Below are 18122 nucleotides of genomic sequence, written 5' to 3'. Positions count from 1 at the left end.
ATATCAACGTGTTGGACTCTTCTTATCTTTTTTCTAATCTTGCTCAAGGTATTGCTCCTCCTGCTCATTATTTTATTCAAGACAAAGAATATTATATGAGTTACTATTTAGCGGATGGTATTTATCCAAAATGGTCGACCATAGTACAAACTATTCAAGAGCCAAGGAGTCCTAAAAACAATATATTTTGCAACGCAACAAGAAGCATGCAGGAAAGATGTTGAACGTGCATTTGGAGTTCTACAGTCGCGCTTTGCTATTGTCAAAGGACCTGTTCGTTTTTGGAAAAAAAATGTGTTACATGACATTATGACTACATGTATAATTTTACATAACATGATAATTGAAAATGAGCGTGAACTTGATGCACCAATTGAACTTGGAAGAGAAGCTCCACCTCCAGATATCGAAATTGCAGAAGATGAAAATGTCCGATTTCAAAATTTTCTTGCTCGATTTAGGAATATCAAAAATAAAGAAGCTCATTTTTCATTACGAAATACATTAGTTGATCATTTGTGGGAAAAATATTCTAATGCTCATTGTTGAACCTATATATATGTTGTCTTTTTTTAATGATTTTTTGTACTTTTTAATATTAAAAATATTTAATTCAAATAATTTATATTTTAATTATTATCGTAAACATAAAATAATTGGGGTTAATTGGTAAATTCTTATAAGTATAAGATTTTATTTGTAATTATTAATAAAATAAAAATAAAATTATTTAAGAAATATTATTTTTGGAGTAGAAAATGGAGTAATACATTGGAGTAAAACCTTACTCCATTTTGGTGTTGCACCATTTTGAAGTAAAAAATGGGATAATACATTGGAGATGCTCTTAATAGGATTGAAATCTTCGCACCAGTCATCCGATCTTTTACAAATCTTAGAACTTTGCAATTGTCAAAATTACTTTTTAATTGACCCAATCGAAAGAAAATGTCTCACTTTTGAGTTTGGTTGCAGATACCAACACGGTTTAAATAATATATGTATATTGTTACCACTAAACAAAATGTGGAGTAATAAACATTTTAAAATGCTACAGTAGTATACATCATAGAACTATTAATTTGTGTGCATCATCTTCGTCATTTCGCCGTTGTTTTCTCTCTATAGTAAAGTATTGATCTATAAATCATTCTCTTTCCCTCTGCGCGTTTCACCCTTTATAGAAAAGAACCAGTGAATCATCATCATCATCATCATCTTCCTTCCTCTTCTCCAAAAACAGGTTAACAAACTAACTAACTTCTCTCTCCATTCTTCTTTTTATAATGGTTGCCGAGAAAAAAACGCAGGAAAAAAACATTCTTGCATAACTCGGTGACCCCGTTATTACATAACTAATTAATAACATCGTTGATTGTCTGTTTTTTTTTCTCAGATTTTCGACCAAACTTGATCTGTCTTGTCCGAAGCTTATTATTATAATAAATGGCGGAAGAACATAGATGTCAAACGCCGGAAGGCCACCGTCTCTGCGTTAACAACTGCGGTTTCTCCGGCAGCTCAGCCACCATGAACCTCTGCTCCAATTGCTACGGCGATCTCTGCCTCAACCAACAACAACAACAAGCCTCCACCAAATCAACCGTCGAATCCTCTCTCTCCGCCGCATCTCCTCCGTCGTCTTTGGAGATCGAATCCATCTCATCTTCTTCATCAACGGCGGAGAAACAAATCCCGCTGATTCAGACGTCGACGGAGCAGAAGCAGCCGCCGCAACGGCCTAACCGGTGCACCGTGTGCAGGAAACGGGTCGGGTTGACCGGATTCATGTGCCGGTGCGGGACGACTTTCTGTGGGACCCACAGGTATCCGGAAGTTCACGGATGCTCGTACGATTTCAAATCGGCGGGGCGCGAAGAGATCGCAAAGGCTAATCCTTTGGTCATAGCCGCGAAGCTCCAGAAGATATGATCTGAGCCGTTGACTTTTCTTCTATTCTCTCTCCCGCGTTTTCCCGAGACAACAACCTCCGATGCTTTCGGTGTATCTCAGCCGTTCATTATGTTAAAACATATACCACGTGTTACGTGATTAAAGGTTGAGATGGTTGTTACCGTATTCACCTTTCAATTATTTTCCTTTTTCTTCCGAAAGAATTTTATGTTTTTATAATTGTGTGGCTTTTTGCTTGTGAAAGGAAAAGACTTTCTTTTGGAGAAAAGAAAATATATAAAAATTGTGTCTCTCGGTTTTTATTTTTATTTTTGTTTGGGAATGTTTTATAGACATTAAACAAAAGAAACAAATAGTTTTATCACCCTTGGACATGTTATCTTTTGGTAGAACATCTAAATTCAATAACATGAAGTCCAAATGTTTGTTTATGATAAGATCATAAGATCAAAAAGAATTTCAGTATAGAACCAAATGGTCATAGGTTAATGGCTTGAGATTAATCCATTAATCAACATTTGAGGTAGGTTTTTGAAGCTCGTGATCTGAGTTAGTGTTTTTAGGTATAGAAAACCACATAAATAAACTATTTTGAGCCTAAGATTGTGTACTATCAATGATACATTGACTTTCAAAATGGTTAATTACTACGAAAAACTGAAGATTATACATGCTTGAGATTAAATCCATTAATCAACATTTGAATCGAACTACAATTGGATTAAAGGATTTGGTGAGTCATGGTTACTTGAGTTCATTGTTTAGATTTAATTATTTTTGTAAAAAAGTCATATATACTAATTTATACAGTTATACATAAAAACATATATTTATAGGTCAACCTTTGTACAGAATATGAAAATCATACAAACTTTACCTCAAATGATTGTTATGTGGAAAATAAATAAAATTTAGAAATCGAATAGAAACAAGTAAAAAGTGAAGAATTGGAATTTTTTCTTATATATATGTTTTGACCATCTTGTCTATTTAGATTTAATTGCTCCTATTCTTATTCTTTTTTTTTTTTGACGACAAAATCTCCATATATTATTATGATGCGTCCGGGGGTCTGGTCTCGAGTACCATCCAATCATTGCAAACCTATGCATACATTTTTCCTTCTTCCTAAAAATGATATCCGACTCAATAGATGTAAGCCAACAATTAACAGATGTTAGCAATGCATCATTTCACCATAAATCACAAACAAATCATGATTGATAAATTTCCATTTCAAAGTATTAAATTTATGTATGTTGAATCTCTAGAGAAATCTTAATTAATCATTGTTTCAATTTCAAATATCATAATCAAGAATGCTAACTTTCTATTTATGATATATCATTTGAATTTTCATATGTTAAATATATAGAGAAATCTTAATTAATCATCGTGTCACTTTCCGATATCAAAATATGAATGTTAGCTTCTATGTACTAGAGATTTAATAGATTTTTCAAGATATTATTTGAATTTCATATTTTGAATCTCTAGAGAAATCACAACTAATCATCGCTACACTCTTTGATATCATAATCACAAACAAATCTTGAATTCTAAGAAGCACAAATTTAGTAAAGAAAACACAAAATAATCTTTTCGTAAAGTGGCTAGTATACAAAAAATATTTGATTATAAAATATAGATGTAACAAAAGAGGTTCACTGAGTCTTTGTTCATGAAATTAAGTTCTGAAGAAGTTGAATGCTCCGGCTGAAATGAGTGAATGTGTGTTTTGGTTATTAAGGCAGAGAGTGAGAGCACAAAGATTTTGGGCTTCAATGAGTGGGCTTCATCGTAGGCCCAAAATCCACTTGTGCTATATCTTTTTCTTCTTTTTTTCTTGGCACAAGCCACACAATCAATAGAAAAAGTTGAGTCAGACATAAACCATATCTTTTAAGTTGTTCTAAACTCATGTGACTCCTTACTTTTTGAGAATTTATAGTTTATCAGAGAATCTACGAGCATTTGCAGAAGCCGTTGACAAATATTAAGAAACAGACTTGCTTCACTCCCAGCAGAAACACCCAACATTCTCTTCATAGTATTTGTGAAACCCTGCAAGTATAATAAATTACATCAGTGGAAATAATACAGTCCTCAATATTTTTATTTGGGCCATTAGGTTATGTAGAACCATATTTTTGTGACATACCTTGTTATACTTGAAAAGAAGAGGTCGTGAATCTCTATTTGTGTTTGCTTGCTTTTGTATATCCTTTGGATCTTCATAATATTTTTTTGATTTCCTAAACCTGTTCCAAGCTGGTATATGACACTAAAATCATGAAATATAAAGTTCCTAGTTGACAAGTACATGTCGAAGAAACTAAAGTCTGTGCCTTACTTACAACAAACTCAACGGTACCTTCAGATATACATGATGACGACGTTTTGTAGTAGAGACAATGTTTATGTAACCATATATTGTTATAAATAAGAACTTCAGGGTATAGGGCCGTCCCTGCCATAAGGCCAGTGAAGCTAGAGCTTTAGGACACAAAATTATTACAAAATATGAAGCCACATTTTTTGAAAAAGAATGATTATAGCTAAGTGGTTAAAAACATATTCATCTTTGTTTCAGTTGGAGTCCGCATCTTCAACGTTATGGTGTCCGTCTTCTTTTTTTTTCTATTGCGACATGTAGTTTAAATAACTTATCTGTTTTTTTTTTGTCAAACAAATAACTTATCTGTTTCTTTTTTTTCCTTGTGTTACTTAACATTACAAATAATAATAGTTCAATTCAAACTAGTGATTTTTATTTTATTAAAATGTCTACTAATAATCTAACATAACTAAACTACTACGAGTTAAAAAAATTTAAACTAAAAAAAAAGAAGTTAAACTACTATTTCACTTTGTATAAAAAAGAGAAACTATTATAAATGCATATATATTATATAAATATATTTCACAAATAAATATAATGTTACTGTATATAAATATGCTTCAGGCCACCAAATATATCGGGACAGCACTGTGAGGGTAGTCCAGCATTGATAAGGAGAGTTGTGAAAGAGATTTTGTTGGATGTAAAGTGCATTAAGGAGTACTTGGGAATGAGAAAGGTGTTTGTGGCTTTATCTCCGCCGTGAAAATGTGTGACATATCATTTCTAAAGGCTGCAAGACCAGCGACATGTTCACAAAGCTCCACAACAATCTTCCCCGTGAAGAATTGAGAAAACTAAACGATGAGAATAATGATAAAAGCTTACTCATGCTTAAAGCCATAATCTGTACAATGCTCTCCTAGCCATAATCAATAATAGAGGAGTTCCATGTAAGTTATCATTGTTTCATCATTATAATTGTATATGGTAAATTTTTTGACATAGAAAGTTTAGTAGGTGTTATTGGTTTATATATTTTGATTGATTTAGAAATTCATATTGTATTTATAAATCCAAGTAAAATATGCAAATCCGGAGGTTTTTCCTCGGATCGGATTTGAGTCTTTGTATTTTTAACTAAAAATCCAAACAAATCCATTATAAAATCAAATATATTAGTAAATCCGTACGATTGAATAACACTTGATTTGATATAGAATTTATGAATCATTAAACCAATAACAACTGATTTTAATACAGATTTGAAAATCACAGAACCAATAACACTAGATTTAATTCGGATTTTCAAATCTATTAAAATACAACAACCCTACTTAATTTGGACATGAGTTTCAAGATTTCGGGAACCATCTAAGGCATGTTTTGTAGGAAGAAAACGAGGAAACTCTTGTGAAGATGTAGACAAAAACGGTAAAAAGTTATTGTCTTTCCTCTTCTGGGACGATGTTACCACTGATGAAAGATGGCGTTCTGTATTATTTCTTTTTCTGCCTCATTCACGACTTTACATCATGTAGATTTCATCAATTTGCGGTTAATCATTGTAATGATATATAAAACTCATAATTGATCATGGTTGTCTCCAAAACTTCGGCTATTATTGCATTGAGTCAAGTCATATTTTACAAAGCGAGATCCATTACATGAAATAAGTGTGTAAACTTATGAATATAAAAATGATGTGTAGCTCTTAATAATGCGTTACGAGAACATATAAAATACATTTTATTTTTTTAGAATTCACTAACACAAAAAAACCGTTGGTAATTTGTTTGTTTCCACTGTGTTGTATTCTGAAAACGCATTGTAACGACGGTTTTTGTAATTTGAAAACGCGTTTTAACGATGGATTCTCTGAGCATAATATGGCCATTTATTAACTAGAGGAACCAAACCCAAAGGGGCATAAATACAAAATCAAAACTATAGGGGTCAGAACACAAAAGACCAAAAGTATTGGTGCGGGTTATTAAATAAGAAAAAAAACATAACCAAGGACAGTAAACTAAAAAAGACAAGAGACTTCAAAAAGTCTTCTTCTGCTTTCTTTTGTTCGATACTTTGATTCTTTGCTGGCTTCTTCACTTTTGTTTCTTTTCACGCTTTTTTCCCCCTAAATTCGATTGCGTTACCTGTTTTGATCATCATCATCACTTCCTCATCCTCAAACTCGTCTCTCCGATGAGATCTCCGCCGTCGATGTCACCGTCTTCCATCTCAACGGTGAAATCTCCACCTCCGGCAGATACTTCAATGGCCATAGTGGCTTTCGATAACTCCACAACTCACTACTCTTCTTCGTCTCCTTCGCCTCCACATGCTCTCAGCGAATCAGATGAAGAAGAGAGACGTAGCAGCAGGAGAAGCAAAACTCCGGTAAAGGAAGAACCTTTCGCTTCTATGGCTCATCAAACTCCGTCTCCGATCGTCGTGGTTCACAACCCTTCAGTGAAAGAGTTCGTTCCTCCTCCTGTGGCGACGACGAGGAAGAGTGCTCGCGTTGGCTCCGGGAGAAGAACCGGTGGTGGTGGGCAGCGATCTGGAGCTGTGTTGGCGATTCTGAAGAGGTCGAAGAGGGAAGAAGTTGTGAAGTATTCAGCTTTAGGGTTTAGGTTAAGTGAGGTCGTCTTGGCTTTGATCTCGTTCTCGGTCATGGCGGCTGATAAGACTAAAGGGTGGAGTGGCGATTCTTTTGATCGTTACAGGGAGTACAGGTATGTATGGTCGTGTTCTTGAATTGGTTCAAGATGAGTCTTATTGGTTTTGATTATTACCAAACTTGGTTGTGACAGGTTTTGTCTGTCGGTGAACGTGGTTGCTTTTGTATATTCAGCTTTTCAAGCATGTGACTTGGCATACCATCTTGTCAGAGAGAAGCACTTCATCAACCACCACCTTCGACCTCTCTTTGAGTTCATCTTAGATCAGGCGAGTCTATCATTAACTTTACTCATCTACTAAATGATTAAGAAAATGTTTGTGTCCTGAAGAAGAGTAGTTGCTTTGTGTTTTGGCTATTCAGGTACTTGCGTATCTGCTTATATCAGCATCAACAGCTGCAGTGACTCGTGTTGATGATTGGGTTTCAAACTGGGGGAAAGATGATTTCACCGAGATGGCGAGTGCCTCTATTGCTATGTCCTTCTTGGCTTTCCTTGCCTTTGCTTGCAGTTCACTCATCTCAGGGTATAACCTCTTCAACCAAGACTCTCTCTGATCCCCCCCCCCCCCCCCCCCCCCCCCCCACTTTATTTTTGTATAGATAAGATCCGAGAACACACACTCCTTGTGTCAAAATATATATTTGAGAAAATAAAAGATCAATACATCTTTTTTAGCAGTATAGTTATTACACTATTTATGAATTTTTGTAGACATATTCAGGAAACTGTGTAATATTTGAGATTAATAAGAGAGGCATCAAGACCTTTTTGATTTTGTTGTTTAAAAACGTTACAAAACCTTAAAACAACATATCTTAAAAGGGTTGTGGCTGGTTTTAAAACATTAAAAACAACACATCTTGAGCCGTATGATTGTTAATTAGATGTTTCTTGGTTCTTGCTACTAAAGATTTTGTTGTGTTTTGAAAAGGGCTGTGGCTTTAAGATGTGACTGGTTTTGTGTTAATCAGTGACCCTGTGTGTTGTATGTTTATGAAATGAGTCTTGAGGATCATTTTAGTTCTTATACTAAACAATAAAGTGATGTGTGGTATTTGACTAAAGGGAGAAAATGAACATACTACGAAACCAATAAAAGAGTATAAAGAAACTTCTTTACAGACAGACTTGCACAGTATAGACTGATCAAAGAAAGTTCCAAGAAGAAGATGAGTTGAAGTTGAAGAAACTTCTGTTCCCTCGTCTACTCTCTTTGGCATTGACCAGCTTTGGGCTTTACTGTTATAATAAGCTCATCTTTCTCCCCTTGGGCCTCAACTCAGACCACAGCCTTTCTGTAAACCGGGATTGATTCTTCACAAAAAGGAATGCAAAGCTTCGTATAGTTAGGCTCACTACAAAGATTACAAAGATAAAAACAACAAACACACATCAAATCAAGAAGGCACATATCAGGCACTCGTCTAATTTCTGACAGTTTTGTTCCCCAATAATTGATAGATTTTTGGCATTTATAAAACAAAAATCTAACGTGTGGCGCGTATAGATGTACTGTTGATGATGTTGTGTATGGAATATGGAGAGATAGATACAAGAAAGAAATTCAAAGAGTTCCCAAGTGTGGATCAGACACAATGTGGACGGGATGTAAAAGAGCCCTAGCCAAATACATAACATAACAACAACTCAATAGTGTTAATCATCGGTTTGGTCGTTTAATCCATCTTTAGGATTCGAAGTTGTAGCTTTGCTACTTAGGTTTATTATTGGTTTATGGATTTATATGTTCTTAGTAACCACTTGGCTTAATTACTAAAACCGATAGATAATCTTTTTTTTTGTCACGAAAACCAATAGATAATCTTAAATATAATTAAACTGAAATAAATAAATTATATTTCTTATCTTAAGCATAAATTCAAATAGCAATTTCTGTTTTAGATTAAAAAGAGTTAATTGTAAAATAATATCTTATAAAATGCTCTCAAGAAACATGTTTTTTTTTATAGTTTATCCATGTGGCATTTTTTTTGTAAGAAACCTTGTGGATGGTTTTTTAAAAAATCACGTAAAATAGGGAAAATGTAACTTCCTTTTAGGTAATTTGGTCGGCAAAAAACAAAACAAAAATGCGAAAAATAATTATGGAAAAGAGAGTTTTTGATGTGAAATGTAATAAAGACAAGTAAGAAAAAAATAAAACAAGAAACGTGATTTTCAGCATAGTAACATGAGACCCGCTAACACATATGCTTTGGGGACCCACATTACGCCTCTCAACTTTATCATCAGTCACACAAACAAACATTTTCTTCACTGAACGCTAAACACCAAAACAAATAAACTAGACATTTTTACACTCTTTGTGGAATCTCTTCAAGCTTAAGCCACTAGGGTTCCTTTTCTGGGAGTCTCCATGAGTCTCTGGAACCTATCCTGCCTCCTAATGTTCTTCTTGGGTAAGCCTTTCTTCTCTTAGATCCTTTACTTGAGCTTGTGCAATGTATAGTGTGTGAGCTTTGAGCTTTTTTATTTGTTGTTATACAGTTTGGTTTTCACGTGAATCACTTTAAGTCTCTTCCCATGTTATCTTTGAAGTTGAATCTTCACTTAAGTAACGTTTATTAGCATTCTGTTCTAGCTTCATGAGATCTGGGATTGAAACTGCTAGATTTGGTTTAATATTATTTTATTTAGTTTTCTTGATTCTTCATCTCTCTCTCTGTTTGTTTCTTGATTTTGTAATTGATTGGTCCATCTCCATAAATAAAAATGTCTTCTTTCTGTTTTTTAAAGTGTGGGTTAAAGTAGCTACCTTTACTTCTGTAGGGTTCATTATTTGAGTCTATTAACTATGATGATGACTTACTTTACCTGTTCATTCCCCTTTACTTCTCAAGCTCCTTACTTTGCTCATTGCATTCTTCTGTTACATATTCCTTTTTAACATTGCTCTTTGTCTGGAATATTGTTGTTTGATTTCATCTAACAGAATATTCTCCTAGTTACTTCTTGTTTGATTCAAATGGTTGTATTATTACAGGATGTTGCAATATGAATCAAGGAAGCTGAGTCTCTCACACCCTTTCAGAACAAAGTTCTTACATGATCTCTCTATAGCACTGGTTTGGTTTCCTCAGTACTTGTTTTGGTGTCTGACCAACTCTGGGACTCATAACAGCATGAGAAGCTGTGCTGATACAGTAACTCATTGCTAATGGAATCGTTTGTTGGTGCTTGTGAAATTGTTGAGGAGAAGGACGTGGTGAGGCTAACCAAACATTCTAGCAGATACTGTAATAAGCCAGCATTGGGATCAAGCAAAGATATGGAGCGTCCTGTAGGTTCTATGGAGTATGACATTGATCAGCTTTTCCAGTCTATATCCATAAAACCATCACCCGGAAGAGTCATAGGCTCTTCCTCTTTCCATCATCTTGAGACTAGCGCAAGCGCTGGAACGAGCAGGAGCACAAGCCCTTCCAAGAAAAGCGCTATGAAAAAGCCATTTCCCATGGGAGGAACCCCAAGATCACCAAGAGTTGGTCCTTCTGATTCAGTTTCGTTAAAGCAGGCCCTGAGAGATCTTTGCATATCAAAGGCCTCAGAGATGGCTGCTCAGAAACGGTTGTCAAAGTCTGCAGCTGCGTCTCCGAGGGTTTCTGAAGCAGACAGGATAAAGAGTCTTTACAGACAAGTTTTGAATGAGTCTGTGGGAAGGTCTGGGCTTCCTGTGGACAAGGGTAAGAGGTTGGTTGAAGTATCTTTGACTCCTTTAGACGACATACCCAGCTCTTCCCAGAGTGTGCCTGATGTCCTTGAGAGAAAGCCTTCTAAGTTCTTGTCTGGATCAATGGGAGAGACTGTGTTGCTGTATAAATCCAACAACTCTGGATCTTCTCTCAGTTTTGGTAGTGGAGATTTTGAGATAGAGATAGATGAGTACGCCACATCCCCTCCTCCTCACATGGTCATTGAAGATGGTTTAGTGGAAATAGACAAACATGTTACCTCTCTGCCTTCATGTTCTGGCAGCAAAGTTGATGCTGAAGAGGAGCTAGACAAGAGCATCCTCTCATCAGCTAGAGTGAAAAGTGAGCCTAAAGCTATGCACTCAGAGCTAGATAACGTACCTAGTTCAGGAGCAGAGAACATCAAACTAGTAAACAAGGTAAAAAGAAACATCCCACGTCCCAAACCACGACCAAAGAGGAAGATTTTGGTTAAGAAGAAGTTGAGAGTCGCTGTAGCTTCTTCTGCTACAAAAACGGTTGAGAATGATGATACTTCCTTAGAGCCTAGTGCAAGCCAAACTCTGTGCCAGAAATGCCACTGTTCCTTAACCAGCATCTCAGAAAACGTCAGTGTTGAAGCAAATCAAGAATCAGTTGCAAGCTCGCATCTCACTCCCATTGTGAAGTCTAATAAAGAGACCAGCAAAGAATCCTCCAATTCTTGTGAGGTTATTGATAGCAGAGAAGCTGACATTGTCATTCAAAATAAACAACGAAGAGAGAATCCAACTTCCAGCGAAAAGATTATATTCTCTCTGAGCTCAAAGAACAGCAGCATAGGAAACTACAGCAGCAGCACAAGCATGAGCGAGGAGAGCAACCTGAGCAGGTTCAGCTGCGGCAACAAACCTCACATGTCTATGGACGTGAGATGGGAAGCGATCAAGCACGTCAAGTTGCAGTGTGGTGGCTCTTTGGGACTCAGACATTTCAACCTTTTGAAGAAGCTTGGCTGTGGAGATATAGGAACGGTTTATCTCGCTGAGCTGGTAGGTACGAGTTGCTTGTTTGCTATAAAGGTCATGGACAACGAGTTCTTGGCCCGGAGGAAGAAGACGCCGAGGGCACAAGCGGAACGTGCGATCTTGAAAATGTTGGACCATCCTTTTCTGCCTACCTTGTATGCGCAGTTCATTTCAGATAATTTGTCATGTCTGGTGATGGAGTATTGTCCCGGTGGTGATCTTCATGTCTTGAGGCAAAAGCAACTTAGTAGGTGCTTCTCCGAACCTGCAGCTAGGTAAGATTACTTTTCACATTGTTAGGATCTCTGATAGGCAAAGTTGATGGTGATAATTAAGCCTGCTTATTTGGTTTCTTTGGTTAGTTCGGGTTGGTTAGCTCGGAATTTGATTAGTTCGGGCGGCCGAAATTTCACCAAAGTGAATCGAAAAGAAATTTGGTTGGGTTCGGTTTTCGGTTAGTATGGCTTTATAAGGTTTTATCAAAGTTTTTGGTTTTACGGTTAGTTTGGTTAAATTTTCGGTTTAAATTCAGTAAAATTAAAAAAAAAAAGTCGGTTAATTCAGTTATTTTGAGTCGGATTTTAGTTAGTTCAGTTCGGAATTTTAGTTAATATTGGGATACTGTTTGGTAACTTTTTTTTTAGAAAATCGAACTGAAAAACCTAATTGTTTTTAGTTGCCGAACTGAACCGAACCTTCTAACCGAAAACCAAACTTTTTGGTTCAGTTCAGCTCGGCAGGTTCGGTTCAAGTAATAACCGCATGCCTAGTGATAATGTGTAACAATGATGATTCTTTTGTTCGCAGGTTCTATGTAGCAGAAGTCCTCCTTGCGCTTGAGTACTTACACATGCTGGGAGTTATATACCGTGATTTGAAACCAGAGAACATTCTAGTCCGAGAAGATGGTCACATCATGCTTACAGATTTTGACCTCTCACTCAGATGTGAGGTGAACCCAACTCTTCTCAAAACAACTTCTCTTGCCGGGAAAGATCCTGCAAGGGTGTCTGGTCATTACAACACATCCAACTGCATACAACCTCTATGTATCGAACCATCGTGCCGCGTCCCATGTTTCAGCCCTAGGCTCTCATCAAAACCAAGAAAACAGAGAAGGCCTGATCCTTTGACCCAACAGTTCAGATCATTGCCTCAGCTTGTGGCTGAACCAACCGAAGCAAGATCAAACTCTTTTGTAGGAACACACGAGTACTTGGCGCCGGAGATTATAAAAGGAGAAGGGCATGGTGCTGCGGTAGACTGGTGGACTTTTGGGGTCCTTCTCTATGAGCTTTTATACGGGAAGACACCGTTTAAAGGTTATGACAATGAGGAGACATTGTCCAACGTTGTGTTTCAGAACCTTAAGTTTCCTGATAGCCCTCTTGTGAGCTTCCAGGCAAAGGATTTGATCAGGAGGTTGGTGATGAAGGATCCGGAGAGCCGTCTCGGGTGGGAGAAAGGAGCTGCTGAGATCAAGAGGCATCCTTTCTTTGAAGGATTGAACTGGGCTCTCATCCGCTGCGCCATTCCCCCTGAGCTGCCTGATGTATATGACAATGGTGCAACTGAAGCAACCTCTCCTAAAGGGAATAGTAATGGGTATCTTGAATGTAAAGCCATGGGAGATCATCTTGAGTTTGAGTTGTTTTAGGGGATAGAGAAAAAAGACAATACGGGTCTATGCAGACAGAAACTCTGTGGTTTAAGTTATCAATAGTACCGTTGTTGTTTTAGTAATCCATTTCTAAGTATAAGAGGTGAAGTTTGCCTACTTTTTTCCTTACTTTCCCATTGGCTTTAAGGCAAAGAGCAGACGCTGAGATATGGATTTAAGTAGAAATAATGAAAATCTTACATATGGGTATATGTTTTTGTCCTTGACTAAGAAGAAGTTGTACATGTCTTGTTGTCTATCAGAGATATGATTCTCTTCAGAATTTTTAGCTTTGTTGTTTGGAAATGGTAATGCTGATAGCAATCTTGGTGAGTTTTGAAGGTTTTTTGTATTCGCCTTGTGAGTTTTATGGTAGAGCTCCTGAATCAGATTAGAAGGGTTTTGTATTCTTCCAGCAACTTGGGGATATCATCCATCCTCAACTGAGAATAGGAAAATGTAAGCTTCGCAATGGCAGAGAACATGTGATGTTGATTGATTGGTGTCAAATATTCAAGAGAGAGGAAAGTATGCAGTAATACCTCGGACGAAGTTTTGATATGATAAAACGTAAAGGTCTTCTTTCCGGGGAGGCCAAATTCAGCAGATGTCAAGTTGCTCTGTGCTCTGACAGATACCCGCCACAACAATGAAAGAAAGGAAGAAACATTTTAATTGAAATAGAAATATAATTGATATTAAGTTCTATATGCAACTCCTAAACACTCTCCAGATTTATCAAGACTACTTCAATGCCATGTGGTGATTCCATAGGCAATCAAGGAACAACCATTTTAATTGAAATAGTTAAAAATGGGTAAGAGCTCACGTGTATTTTCGGGTAACCAGTCGCTGATAATCCCGAAGCAAGGCACTAAGCTCCTTTAATTGCAAAGTCTCAGGAGTGGACTCTTTCCAATGTTGACGAAGTGCTTCAGCTGCCATCTTTTCATTGAGAAGCATTTTCAGTACAAGAATAACACAATCACACATTCTAAAATAGACAAGAGGAAAAACTCACCTGAATCATGGAGGCTCCATTATCAACTGCATCTCCCTCAATCAATCTGGTTCCTAACTCAACGAACTCTTGATCTTCTGACTCCTCGGGGATTTGAAGGCGTAACCCTGATGAAACAGAGATTCCCATTTTCTTTTGCAAGTCAACGATAGACGATCGGTCATGTCCCCTTTCCTGCTGTGACCAGACTCTTGGTGTTAAACAAGTTGAAAAGCTAAGTTAACTGCATTGGGGAGAAACACATAAGATGACAAGCTAATTCAATTACCGTATCCAGTTCTCTCTCTGACTCCTTAGTTTCAGGAGGGTTTCTAAGTTGAGGTACAGAAGACCTCTTGGCTATCGGATCATCTGAGAAAAGAAAAAAAGGAGATAGGGTGAGCGTGAGGTTGTGATGGAAGTATAGAGTTAGATCCCTATCTAGAATTCCACATCCATCAATCCACTTCTTTCTTTCAGAAGGCTAAACAATTCACTAAATTCAATCAGATGTGTAAAACTTCAAAACTCTGAATCTGTGTTTAAAATGGCGCATGGCGCACCAAGGCGAGACGTGCCGAGCCTTGCGCCTCGCGCCATGGCGCAATATGGCGCTCGCCTTGAAGAAAATTTTAGTTACGTCATTTTAGTTACGTCTTGTTTTGTTTTGTATTGGAGAAGAAACTTAGAGAACACTTATGCAATGATTGATATACTAAATTTAAATAAGATGCAAGCTTTATTATACTAGAGAGTTCTAACCTTAAGCAAAAAACCTTGAGATCTAGATCTATGTTTTACGTAACTTCTCTTTTATAAAGCTAGGGTTTGGCGTTTAAGTTTCCCCGGTTAAGTTTTTTTAAAGTCTAAGGTTTAATTTTTTTTTTTTTGAGCAAAAAAGTCTAAGGTTTAATTATTAATTAAGGCTTATATGGTTTAGATACGGTTTACATTAATCTCGCCTTACGCTCGCCTTTGCCATGCTCGCCTTCTCGACAAGGCACCCATGGCGCGCGCCTTAGGGAACCCACCCTCGCCTAGGTGGTACATGGCGACAGAGCCATCGCCTGAGTGCGCCTTGCGCCATGGCGCAAAAGGCGAGCGCCATTTTAAACACAGCTCTGAATACAAACTTGATAAAGAATAAAAGAGTATGCTAGAAATTAAGTGTCTCTAATTGTCTACAATCTGCGACCAACACCAGGATTAGTTCGTCTAAAGAGTTTACAACTATAAGTAACTGATGATGCGTGTACACAGAATGGTAGCTAAGTTGGACTAAAACATCAGTAGAAATAAGAGTAAGATACCTTCAGGAACCAACCACCAAAGATCACCGAAGGTTGATTTTCCATCAAAACCACCAATTAAAAGATGACGAGCTCCAATACTTGTCATGGTGTGATAAGCTCGAGGAGGAGGAGGTTCATCATTGCTTATTGGTAAGCGCTTCCACTGTGCAGTTACTAGTATGTGAAAATATAAATTTAGCAACAACGCGTAGAAAACAATGCTCAGCAAGAAAAATGATAAAGCACATCACAATTTTATCATCTCACTAGATTGTAAATTACTGAGGTGGATTTTTGGATTTAGAGTGCTCCTTTAGCAGAGGAGACGAATCTCATAGGCAAGAATTTACCTCTGTCTAAAATTATAGTGTCATTATAATATACATCATAACGACTCAGCCATCCACCAGTTCCATGTCCCCCAAATAACAGAAGCTTCATACATGAACATTAATGATGTGAGTGATGTATGTCATGCGAAGCTATCCTTACACAAAAGAACAAACAGAAGCTGAAAAAGACATACATAATGTCCTCCGGATGTGACAGTGTGACCACATCGAGATGATGGTGCTTGGCCAGGAAGCTTTAGTTGGGTCCATCCAGGTGTTTCACGTTCTTTCTTCCACAGCAAAGGTAAACCCCACAATAAGATCAGCAAACAGAACAAAAGAAAGAAAGACAACTCAAGAGAATACTCCTCTACATAATTCAATGCAATTTTCAAGAAATGTAAGTAAGGATGAACCTTCATCTATTAGACCCTTCAAAGCCCACAGATCACCCATGATAGGGCCACCACCTCCTGTCAAAGATAACCATAGTCTCAGTTTAGTTGTCATCAGCTCAAGCAGAACAAAGATTCTGGTTCTGGTGTTATACCTCGGCCACCAAAAACAAGTAAACGTTTCTCAACCATGGTGGCTGTATGACCACATCTAGGAGGCGGTAACGACCCCGAAACCGACAGCTCCATCCATTCAAGGGACACTAGCAAATACAAAGCAAGCTGACATTATCATAAACTTAAAAACAGTTTTATCACAAAACTGAAGTAGACGAGAGGTATAAAGTTTTACTTGTATCCATAACATACACATCTGACAGCCATTTTTTACCATCCCAGCCGCCACACCTGCCAATGATCATAGGTTACGCCAATGCAGGCAACAAGCTGATGAACGTCTAAAATTTCTGAATACTCACAACACAATTTTCTGGTTCCCAATAGCAGCGGCAGCAGAAAAATCACGAGGCGTAGGTAAGTCGCCGAAGCTGGTTAACTCAGACCACTGCCATATATCTGCAGAAAACGTTAGCAGCAGAGTATTAAATAGTTCCCAGGCAGGTCTCAGTGACATTGTTATGATTGTACACTTACCTGTATCTAGAACCCAGAAGTCACCCAACCTGTAATTGATTTATAGAAATAAGCTATTTAGAATGTAAAAACGCTTATATCTAGAAAATAAATAGTAGTGCGCACCTCTTGCCACCAGAACGTCCACCAAAGATGAACATATGACAATCAATAGTGATGGCAACATGAAACGCGCGAGGTGTAGGGCCAACTTTTCCTTCAGAAACGCTGCCAGTACACTCTGGCTCAAACCAGAGTTTGTTCTCTAGTCGAGAGGATAAAGAAAAGCAATCATAATAAGACCACCAATTATTACATGATTAAAAAAGCTGCACATATATGATAATTAAAACAATGCCAAGGAGGGGACAAAAGATGCTCAGAAACAAAAACTAGAGAAATAAGAAAGAGAGTATATATATGATTCCTCTTCAACACCGAGTCTGAATAATCTCATGGTGAAGTTTTCAGTTTTCTATGGTTTTTGCAAAGTAACTATCTTTGATGTAAGCATCGTTCTATCAAATAAACTAGTAGAGACAATAGTCATTACAAGCAGAGCAAGCCAAGACAGTAACTCGTGAGAAAGAAAGAAAGCATCTTTCTTGAAGCAAGGAAACAATAATCCTAAGGCTAAAGTATGATATTACCAATGTCATAAACAATGATGTCGTTGAGGAACTTTTTGTCGACGAGACCGCCGAACACCACGACCATTGATTTTCCGACATTGACAGCTGTATGTCCACTGATGAAGAATAAAAATAATCAGCTGAAATTAAAATCGAAAATTGAATGGAGAAGAAGTAATTAAATTACCTCCTGGGCTGTGGAGGAGTTCCGGTGAAATCGGATGAGGAAGCTCGAACCCAGTTATGCATACGTTTGGCGATTGATCACCGCGTTTTGGATTTGCTTCAACTAGTAGACTTCTTGTTTGGTAGAGAGACTCGTGATCTAATATTACAATCCAGACCGAGTTCATTAAACTATCAATGTATCCGGTTTGGTAGTTAAAGACAAGTTACAGAACTGGATAAGAATTAACCGGTTTATCCCGTTACTTCAAATTTTGGAAAACTCAGGTTCGATGTGGTATCAATTTTCAATCAAAAGTGCTGATCACTTGAGTAGTGAAAATTGATTAT

The 18122-nt window shown here is 37.3% G+C and overlaps 4 protein-coding genes across 8 annotated transcripts; 3 read left to right on the top strand and 1 right to left on the bottom strand.

The window, feature by feature from the left end:
• The first annotated feature begins 865 nt into the window (after positions 1-865).
• Positions 866-2230, top strand: LOC103867295 (zinc finger A20 and AN1 domain-containing stress-associated protein 4). The gene is made up of 2 exons (XM_009145348.3): positions 866-1243; positions 1397-2230. The coding sequence occupies exon 2, from the start codon at positions 1447-1449 to the stop codon at positions 1930-1932; it is 486 nt and encodes a 161-aa protein (XP_009143596.1). The 5' UTR covers positions 866-1243; positions 1397-1446; the 3' UTR covers positions 1933-2230.
• A 3654-nt stretch (positions 2231-5884) lies between these two features.
• On the top strand, positions 5885-7714 carry LOC103867294 (CASP-like protein 4A3). The gene is made up of 3 exons (XM_009145347.3): positions 5885-6993; positions 7072-7207; positions 7302-7714. Exons 1-3 carry the CDS (start codon positions 6461-6463, stop codon positions 7494-7496), a joined length of 864 nt encoding a protein of 287 aa, XP_009143595.1. The 5' UTR covers positions 5885-6460; the 3' UTR covers positions 7497-7714.
• Positions 7715-7843: 129 nt separating this feature from the next.
• Positions 7844-13526, top strand: LOC103867287 (serine/threonine-protein kinase KIPK2). 2 transcript variants are annotated; one of them, XM_033291431.1, is made up of 4 exons: positions 7845-9362; positions 9947-11338; positions 11375-11937; positions 12470-13526. In XM_033291431.1, exons 2-4 carry the CDS (start codon positions 10121-10123, stop codon positions 13317-13319), a joined length of 2631 nt encoding a protein of 876 aa, XP_033147322.1. In that variant the 5' UTR covers positions 7845-9362; positions 9947-10120; the 3' UTR covers positions 13320-13526. The 2 variants fall into 2 exon arrangements, with proteins under 2 accessions (XP_009143589.1, XP_033147322.1); XM_009145341.3 differs by having other exon boundaries at positions 7844-9362; positions 9947-11937.
• On the bottom strand, positions 13473-18084 carry LOC103867288 (protein GLUTELIN PRECURSOR ACCUMULATION 3). Of its 4 annotated transcripts, none has more exons than XM_033291435.1 (16): positions 17794-18084; positions 17625-17722; positions 17101-17239; positions 16996-17024; positions 16821-16917; positions 16694-16749; positions 16497-16604; positions 16363-16419; positions 16141-16232; positions 15965-16049; positions 15633-15788; positions 14612-14694; positions 14344-14520; positions 14152-14267; positions 13865-13949; positions 13473-13765 (listed from the first exon to the last, which is right to left on the bottom strand). In XM_033291435.1, the coding sequence occupies exons 1-16, from the start codon at positions 17853-17855 to the stop codon at positions 13709-13711; spliced, it is 1497 nt and encodes a 498-aa protein (XP_033147326.1). In that variant the 5' UTR covers positions 17856-18084; the 3' UTR covers positions 13473-13708. The 4 variants fall into 4 exon arrangements, with proteins under 4 accessions (XP_033147326.1, XP_033147327.1, XP_033147324.1 ...); XM_033291436.1 differs by having other exon boundaries at positions 14344-14517; XM_033291433.1 differs by having other exon boundaries at positions 16821-17024.
• Positions 18085-18122: the final 38 nt, after the last annotated feature.

The sequence above is a fragment of the Brassica rapa genome, chromosome A05, assembly GCF_000309985.2.
Source record: "Brassica rapa cultivar Chiifu-401-42 chromosome A05, CAAS_Brap_v3.01, whole genome shotgun sequence".
Classification (NCBI taxonomy): Eukaryota; Viridiplantae; Streptophyta; class Magnoliopsida; order Brassicales; family Brassicaceae; genus Brassica; species Brassica rapa.
This window is presented reverse-complemented; position numbering and strand designations above follow the sequence as displayed.

Bases quoted from the DNA above. Each gene is read 5' to 3' on its own strand.
- LOC103867295 (XM_009145348.3), top strand. From the start codon at position 1,447: ATGGCGGAAGAACATAGATGTCAAACGCCGGAAGGCCACCGTCTCTGC.
- LOC103867294 (XM_009145347.3), top strand. From the start codon at position 6,461: ATGAGATCTCCGCCGTCGATGTCACCGTCTTCCATCTCAACGGTGAAA. The intron at 6,994-7,071 runs GTATGTATGGTC...TGGTTGTGACAG, and splicing joins GATCGTTACAGGGAGTACAG to GTTTTGTCTGTCGGTGAACG. The intron at 7,208-7,301 runs GCGAGTCTATCA...TTGGCTATTCAG, and splicing joins TTGAGTTCATCTTAGATCAG to GTACTTGCGTATCTGCTTAT.
- LOC103867287 (XM_009145341.3), top strand. From the start codon at position 10,121: ATGGAATCGTTTGTTGGTGCTTGTGAAATTGTTGAGGAGAAGGACGTG. The intron at 11,938-12,469 runs GTAAGATTACTT...TTTTGTTCGCAG, and splicing joins TTCTCCGAACCTGCAGCTAG to GTTCTATGTAGCAGAAGTCC.
- LOC103867288 (XM_033291433.1), bottom strand. From the start codon at position 17,855: ATGCATAACTGGGTTCGAGCTTCCTCATCCGATTTCACCGGAACTCCT. The intron at 16,233-16,362 runs GTTCATCCTTAC...TGTGGAAGAAAG, and splicing joins GAAGGGTCTAATAGATGAAG to AACGTGAAACACCTGGATGG. The intron at 13,950-14,151 runs GTGAGCTCTTAC...GGTATCTGTCAG, and splicing joins CTGGTTACCCGAAAATACAC to AGCACAGAGCAACTTGACAT.